An 8,235-nucleotide genomic window follows, 5' to 3' on the forward strand; every position below is an offset into this window, starting at 1 on the left:
CTGAGTGCTGGGGACCCACCTGCACCCCGCGGGAGCTCTAGTGCTTCACCACTCCTTAGCCGACCCCGTTTCCCTCTCCGGAGCTGGCCTGGACACAAAGAAATGAAGCAAAGGATGGGAGTTCACACCACCGCCTGCGGACGAGCCGAGATGGGGGACACACCCAGACCAGGGCCGGAGTGGGGCGGCCCTGAGGCCCCCGGGTGAGAGAGCCGGGGACCCAGACACGTCCTCACGGCTGCTTCCCACATGTCTTCCAGGTCATTCCTGCACAGGACCACCCACCATGGCCTCGGACCACCAGACTCAAGCGGGCAAGCCACAGCCCCTCAACCCCAAGGTGGGTACCGTGGGCAGGGGGGCCCAAAGGTGCAAGCAGAGCTTCCCTCTCAGACTCAGTTTCCCTTCTCTGCCCCGGCCCTCTCTGGGATTCAGCCTCCCCCAGTTGCACCCGGGGGCACTGATTCTGAAGGCCCCTTCCTGGCCCACGACCGGCACGCCAAGGTTCCTGACACCAGTTTCCAGCTTTGGTGACTTGTGTCTCTGCCTTACCCTGCACCCCAATGATCATGGCGGGGTTCCCAGGACTGGGGCAGACCCTGAGTCTAGGTGTGAGAGGGGTCTTATGAACGGGAGGCGAGGTGGGATTCCCGACCTGCTGTGTGTCCCGAGCCAGTCACTTGACTTCTCTGAGCCTCAATGGGGAGAACTGGATTCACGGTGCAGGGTGGGTGTGAAGAGGCGATGGAAACCAGCTCAGCCCAGCATGTGGTGTGTCCACCTAACACCAGCTATTACTGCCCGCATTGCTTCCTCATCCTCCCCGCCCTCCTAGGATCCTGGGGGGAGCCTAGCCCAACGGCCGGGGGTTCATCATACCCAATCTGTACCCAAACCTCTACCAGCAACCATCCACCTGGCTGCCTGTGCCTGGCTCCCTCAGGGGGCCCTCTGTTTCAGAGGCCCTGGGCACAGGGTCCACCCTGACCCTGCCCTTTGGTCCAATGTGGGGCCTCCCCAGCCTGGGAGGCTTGAGCCACTGCAGCCCCCAACCCACTGATCCCATTTTGACTTTCTAGGGGAGAGACAGAACACAAACAAATCTAGGACTTCAAGCAGTGGGAAGTGTTTCAGGAAACATGAAGCGGGGTAAGGGGTGCAAAGAGTTGGGATAAATGAGGAAAGAAGATGGTAGCTGAGGTAGTCAGGGAGGCCACTCTGAGGGAGGTGGCATGGGAGCAGAGAGCCGGGTCACCAGCCACGTGAGTCAGATGGGGGCAGAGGAGAATATTCCAGGCAGAGGGCCCAGCGTGCAAAGCCCAGAGGTGGGAGCGAGCTGTGAGAGCCCGAGGACCAGCAGGAAGGCCTCGGCAACGTGTTCAGAGCCCTGCCGTCCCAGAGACACAGAAAGCCAGGCACATCGGCAATTTAACATGTCCTAGCAGCCACGATTTAAAAAAAAAAAAAAGTACAAAGAAACAGGAGAAATTAACTTCTGTGTTCTAGTTTATCAAACCCAGTATATCCCCACCTATAATCGATAGACAAATTATGAGTAAGCTCTTTTTCATTGTTTCCTTCATGTTCTAAATCTTCAAAATCCAAGGTGTCTCTTCCATGAGCGCATCTTCACTTGGCCTGGTCGAGCACGTTCCACAGACATAGGGAGCTAAAGGCTGCGGCGTCCAATAGCCCACGTTAAAAGGATTAGATATTGTGTAAAATGTTAGCACCCATGCGCTGATAAATAACAATAGCAGTAATAACAATACCGAGCTTCTGGGCCCTCCGAAGCTTCTCGAATAGGTGGAGGGGCTGACTTTCCCTGTCCTTCCCCGGCTGCTAGAGCTCCTCTCCCAGGCCAGGGTGATAACAAACGAGTCCCTAACATCCCTATTCCTGAGCCTTCTCAGTACCCTGCATGATAGGCACGACACCCCCCCCCCATTTTTCAGATGGGCAAGCTGAGGCTCCAAGCGACCAGGTTGCTTCCGAGAGTTGTGCAGCTGGATGCAACAGGGGTGGCATCAGAGCTCACATGTCCTGACCCTCCTGTGGTCGAGTCAGTGACCACAAAGCCTGGACTGAGCCCATGGAATTTGTCCCTGAGCCCCGCTGGGCCTCCCCGCCCTGCCTTTATCTAGCTAATCCCCGGCCTGGGAGACAGGGCCATGTTGACGCAGCCAGTGCTGACCGTGTGGATTGTGCGGCGCCCCGAGCCCACCTCTTCACCCGGGGCAGCTCCCCGGGGAGGCGCGGCCGCGGAACCCCTGCCCTGAAATGTGCTCGGGAATCAGGAAAAGTGGCAGCTGACCTCTGGGTTAGCCCTCGGCTGTGAGGCCTTGGGGGGGCCCCTTCAGCCTCCCCAATGGGGATCCTGCTGGCTCCCCGCCCTGGACTGCTGAGAGCACCAGGTGAGACAAAGAGGGTGAAGCCCCCTCGGAAGTACCCTGGTGGAGGTCAGAAGGGGCCTGCAGAGCCCATGCCGGGGATGCTAGCCTCGGGCTGAGATGGGGTCAGGGGGTGCCCACAGGCTCTCCAGGAGCAAGAGAAGCCCGACGTCGCCCGTGAGCTGGGGAGAGCTGCCGCATCTGGGGCCGCGCCCTGAGACGTGCTGTCTCAGAAACCGCGTATCAAGGGCCCAGGTGCTTTGCGGGCCTGCGAGTCTGCAAAGTGCTGCCCTGGTGGAGACACACCCGGTGAACCTGGACCCCAACTTCAGCTCCGCCCCTGTGTGTCCCAGGGGGTGTGGGACGCCCCTGAATCCACGGGAGCACGCCTGGCATGCACAGAGGCGGCGCTGTGTGCTAAGGGTCTGCTTCTCCGAATCCTTCCAGCCATCCCACGAGGTGGTTCCCTCATTTCCCATTTTCCCAACGGAGCGACGGAGGCTCAGCGAGGGGAAGTACTGGCTCAGGGTGTCACAGCTGGTTGGTGGCAGAGCCAGGACCGACTCGGTTTATGGGTCTGTGGCTCCCGAGGTTGGAGCCCGGGCCCCCTCCCCCACCCCAGTGCCTCGCTTCGCTCCTCCCCATCATGACGGGCGACCCTGTCCTCCTGTTGCAGATCATCATCTTTGAGCAGGAGAACTTCCAGGGCCACTCGCATGAGCTCAGCGGGCCCTGCCCCAACCTGAAGGAGACTGGCGTGGAGAAGGCAGGCTCTGTCCTGGTGCAGGCTGGACCGTACGTACCTACCTGGGGTGGGGGGTGGGGGGCTCGCCTGGTTGGGGGCCCCAGGGTGAGGCAAGTGGGCTGTAAAGCTGGCGGGGACCCGCCCTCATTGTGCCGCCGGACCATGCGATTTGGTGGCTGGCAGCCTGTGGAAAGACTTTGTGCTCTGGGGTCAGATTGAGCTGGGCTCAGATCCAGATGCCACCACTTCGAGGCTGTGTCACATTGGACCAGGAACTTCTCTCTCTGAGCCTTGGCCTTCTTCCTCTGTGGAAAAAGCCTGACACCAAGGCCAGCCACTCCCTGGAGGCAGGGAGATGGACAGTGGCTTGCATGGACTTTTCTAGAGCTGCCAGTCTCTGGCTCCAGGAGTGTCCTCATTCTCCTATGAGGTTTGAAGCCAGATGTCCCAGCTCTGCATTCACTGGCCGCTCCCCCAATCCTGCCCATACTGGATCTCATTGGCATATTTGGGGGCCAGCAGCCTTGGTACCTGACCTCAGAGAGAAGGGGAGGTGGCTGGTAGGACGTGACTGCCCCGCTCAGGTCACAAAGCCAAGCACAGGCTGCAGGCGCCTGTCCTTGTGGTTCCCTGACCGCTCCTCCTTGAAAGAGCCTCAGGAATCAGGGGTGGCCCCCGGTGACCCCTCCCAAGAGGTCAGGGGTCCTGGTGGGGTTGGGGGTCCTGGGTGACCCATCCCACAACTCAAGGTTCTCAGGGAATCCTGCAGAGTGCAATGACGCCGCTCAAGTCAGAGTCTGCTGGCGTGGGGAACACGGCCCTGCCGGCCTCCCTTGTCCGACACGCTCTGGGCTCCTGGTGCTCCCGGGAGCACCTCTTCCTGGACAAGTGAAGTTTTGACCATTTAAGCACCGTATCTGATTCTCAGTTGCCTTTTCATTTTACCATTTGGATGGGAGACTTTCTCAAACAGACTTGACCCTCCTCTGCTTTCTTTCTAGAAATTGAACTTTTGATATTTTTGCTAATGATTGTTGATTGTTCAAAGTTGAGTTCTGGATAACTGAGGTGACGCTACTCTCGCCTTGGCGGTGTCTGGATTTTGATGGCTGAGCCAGGCGAGTGCGAGCCCCGGCGGCTTGAGCAACTAGCCAGGGTCCCGCCAGGGGAAGCCGGGGGTGGCCTGACCCGCCCTCGCTCTGTCTCCACTGCAGCTGGGTGGGCTACGAACAAGCCAACTGCAAGGGAGAGCAGTTTGTGTTCGAGAAGGGCGAGTACCCCCGCTGGGACTCGTGGACCAGCAGTCGGAGGACCGACTCCCTCAGCTCCCTGAGACCCATCAAAGTGGTGAGCCTCCTGTCGCTTCTTGCTTCTTCCTCTCTTTGCCACCTTGGAGCTGGGGCTCTAGGGAGCAGGAAGGAGCCTTCACCTCCAGCCCTGTGACCCTTCTGATGGGCAGGGCACACTTCCCGGCTCTGTGACCTAGCATAAGTCATTCACCTCCCCAAGCCTCAGTTTCCCCATCTGTTAAATGGAGATATTTGTATCTAACTGCCCTGAGATTCCCACATGCTCAGCCTAAGGGTTGCCACATCGCACAACCCCAAGGGGGGCTCCATTCACGAGATCTCAAAATGCTCTGGGGTGGGTGCCATTCACATTCCATTCTGTGTGCGGACCGTGCTCCCCAGGGTTGGAAGCTATCACAGAGCAGTAGCTCAACGGATGGCAGCCATCCTAAATATGAAAAGGAATTTTGGGACTGGGTGTGGAGGCAAAGGTGGGTTAGTTCTTGTTCATAACTCATGCTGGCAGGACCTGTGGTTCTTCTCTGACCCCGATTCTTACTAGAATGTGAACTCTTAGGGAGGGCACAGGGCCAGGCTCCCAAACCTCCCCAAGGCAGGTTAACTCTCCCCATAGCTTGATGGAAGATTGGAGAACACTGGACTTAGCCTCCCATAGAGTTGGGTTCCTATGTTGGCTCTGTTTTTTTTTTAAAAAAAAAAAAAAAAAAAAAAAAGATTTTATTTATTTATTTATTTATTTATTTATTTATTTAAGACACACAGAGAGAGGTAGAGACATAGGCAGAGGGAGAAGCAGGATCCCTGTAGGGAACCTAATATAGGATTCGATCCCAGGACCCTGGGATCATGACCCGAGCCAAAGGCAGACACTCAACCACTGAGCCATGCAGGGGCCCCATTGGCTCTGGTCTTTAAAGGATTAAAGGGGATAACTAAGAAAATATAGGAACAGGATATGGGAAGAGATGTGGCAAGGAAGAAAAGCCAAAATATCTCTGGTGCCTGTTTGGGGCCCCACCAGCCTGCATCTCTGTGTGTGTAGACTGTGACCAATTTTTTTTTAAAGGGAGCTGAGAGAAAATGACATATCAGAATTGAATGTGCCTGTAAGTGTAGAGCCTGGAGTGTCATATGAAGACAGCCCAGTGGGACCCCAACAAACAGCCAGGGTTAACTGCTGTTGTTTATAGACACTCGGGTGGCGGGGGTACTGGGTAGCAGGTGTGTAGGTAGATTGAGCTGATCTCAACGGTGGGGCATCTGGACAGGGTGGGGGAGGCTCACCCCAGGCCCCTCTCCCACACCCACTTTCCATGCTCCCTGCCAACAGGACAGCCAAGAGCACAAGATCATCCTCTATGAAAACCCCAACTTCACGGGGAAGAAGATGGAAATCATAGATGACGACGTGCCCAGTTTCCACGCCCACGGCTACCAGGAGAAGGTGTCGTCGGTGCGGGTGCAGAGTGGCACGTGAGTGCAGAGTCAGCCCCGGGTCGCCCTGCCCCAGGAGCCCGGTCCCGCTCTGCCCTGGACCCTGCGGAGCACGTATACCCGCGACCTCAGTCTTCTCTTATGGGAAGTGGGCGTGGAGATTGTGAGCTTGTAATTGGCTTTCAGCCCCTGCAGTCCCGTCCAGAGCTGCCTTTTGGGCAGCACCCTATCTCTGGAGTGAGGCAAAGCTCGGCCTTAACCTCAATCCCCAAGAGCAGGACAGTAAACGTTAGTGGGGTGCAGATGAGGCAGGGCAGGGGTGGGAGGCAGAAGGGTAGGAGGTGACTTGAGTGGTCTTAATGGAGCTGGGAGTGGCAGGCAGTCCAGCCCATGCTGCTGCTTTACCGCATGAGTTCCTGAGTTTAGAAAGAGGACGTGTCGTTTCCCACTGAATAAACTTCCCTGGTACATGACTCTGGCCGTCACCCACGGGGAATTCCTTCTTGTGCAAAACTTCAATTCTATGGGCATCCTCAGACAGGCTACAGGCAGTGGTGCTTGGAGCTTGCTTGTGCCAGCTTGGAAGAGCTGATTCTTCAATTTTCAGAATTTCTGTGAGCTGGTTTTGAATCCTCAGTAGCTTGAAATCTGCTATAGTGGGACTATTTGCACCATAGAAATTGGAATATGTTACAAATCAAGACCCCTTTTTCCTCAAGAGAGCTGATTTACCAACACGTACTGGCATTCTGGAATTCACCAAACTCCTAAAATACTGTGCAAAGTTCTGAGTTTGTGGTCTTCGTCATTCATTCATTCATTCATTCATTCATTCTTCAATCTGTTGAGTGCCACCACATGCCAGGCATTGTGTTAGGTGCTCAGCATGTCAAGAGAGATTAGAGACCTGGCTTCTGCTTGGTAAAGCTAAGTCTAGCTGGGGTCAAGAGTTAATAATTTAAGAATCCACACAAATCTGGACTTCCTTTTTTTTTTTTTTTCAAATCTGGACTTCGTCCCTGAAAAAGGGACTCTTGAACTCAGATCCCGAGAAAGAGTAGAAGTGCAGGTGTAAAGAGAGGAAGGAAGGTCAGACAGATAAGAGCACGTGCAAAGGCCCTGTGGTTGGAGGAGCCTAGTGCATTTGAGGGACTCTACAAACTCTCGACTGGCTGGCTAGTGCGCCGAGATATAGGGACCCAAGACCAAGAGGTAGAGCTGCAAGACCCCCAAGTCTGGCCAAGCAGGTCCCAGTAGGGCAGGGCTTTGTAACATTCTGGGGGGAAGAAACTGTAAATTTCATTAGGCGCTCAAAAGAGTGAAGGACCCCCCCCCCCAAGACGGTGGTGACTTCAAATGACAAAGGGATTACAGAGGGCTCCCGGGACCCAGCCTATTCTCCTTGGGCCTTGCAGCCAGGCATGGAGTTAGGAGGAGGGTAGACAGAGGCAGTTAAGAGACCTGTCTTATTCGAGGCTTCAATGGGCTTGAGATCATTCCTTCCTCTGATCCCAGTATCAGGCCTTCAGTCAAAAGTTGCTTCAAGAGGTAGTGAGCTCCCCATCAAAAGAAGGAAGAAAGCAGAGGCTGGATGCCGGAAGGATGGTGTTCCTGCCCAACAATCAGGAAGTGAGAAAGGATTGGGAACTCCCCCCTTCCTAATGGCTTAAGGACTCTCTCTCTCTCCCCCCCTTCCCCCCCTCCCCCCGCCTGCCTCTCCTCTGTCCTCCGTCTGGCCTGCAGGTGGGTCGGTTACCAGTACCCTGGCTATCGTGGGCTGCAGTACCTGCTGGAGAAGGGAGACTACAAGGACAGCGGTGACTTTGGGGCTCCCCACCCCCAGGTGCAGTCCGTGCGCCGCATCCGCGACATGCAGTGGCACCAACGGGGTGCCTTCCACCCCTCCAACTAGTGCCCCCCTTTCCCTCCTTCCCAGGGGCTTGGTCTGCTGCCCAGGATCCCCCCAGACCTCCTGGCGAGTGAATAAAGTGTGACTTGCAATCTGTGTGTTGTGTTGTCTTGTATCTCCAGTGGGAGCTGAGACCTGGGTTCTGGGTGCGTGTGTGCGAGACAGAGACAGACAGACAGACAGACGGAGAACCAGGAAGTGACTGGGCTGGGGTAGGACAGCAGAACCCTCAGGAAGACTTAGAACTCTGTTGCTTCTTAGCCGTGTGACCTTGGGCGTACTGTCCAACCTCTCTGAACCTCTGTTTCTTTGCCTGGTTTGCAGCCACCTGTGCCCCATGAGAGCCTGGCTCCCTTTTACATGGTTGCTGAGAACCATCCCCCCGGGGGCGTGTGAGGGATGCTCCAGCCCTTAAAAATGTGTCCCCTGCCATTCCCATAGTAGCAT

At 56.0% G+C, this 8,235-nt stretch overlaps 1 protein-coding gene across 1 annotated transcript; it reads left to right on the forward strand.

The window, feature by feature from the left end:
* Positions 1 to 286: 286 nt before the first annotated feature.
* CRYBB2 (crystallin beta B2) lies at positions 287 to 7,791 on the forward strand. The gene is made up of 5 exons (XM_077874987.1): positions 287 to 340; positions 3,067 to 3,185; positions 4,350 to 4,482; positions 5,776 to 5,918; positions 7,623 to 7,791. The coding sequence occupies exons 1-5, from the start codon at positions 287 to 289 to the stop codon at positions 7,789 to 7,791; spliced, it is 618 nt and encodes a 205-aa protein (XP_077731113.1).
* Positions 7,792 to 8,235: the final 444 nt, after the last annotated feature.

Source organism: Canis aureus, chromosome 27 (assembly GCF_053574225.1).
Source record: "Canis aureus isolate CA01 chromosome 27, VMU_Caureus_v.1.0, whole genome shotgun sequence".
Classification (NCBI taxonomy): domain Eukaryota; kingdom Metazoa; phylum Chordata; class Mammalia; order Carnivora; family Canidae; genus Canis; species Canis aureus.

Excerpts from the sequence above, each read along its gene's own strand:
- CRYBB2 (XM_077874987.1), top strand. The coding sequence starts at position 287 with ATGGCCTCGGACCACCAGACTCAAGCGGGCAAGCCACAGCCCCTCAAC. Across the intron at positions 341-3,066 it reads CACAGCCCCTCAACCCCAAG|ATCATCATCTTTGAGCAGGA; the intron begins GTGGGTACCGTG and ends CTCCTGTTGCAG. Across the intron at positions 3,186-4,349 it reads GTCCTGGTGCAGGCTGGACC|CTGGGTGGGCTACGAACAAG; the intron begins GTACGTACCTAC and ends TCTCCACTGCAG.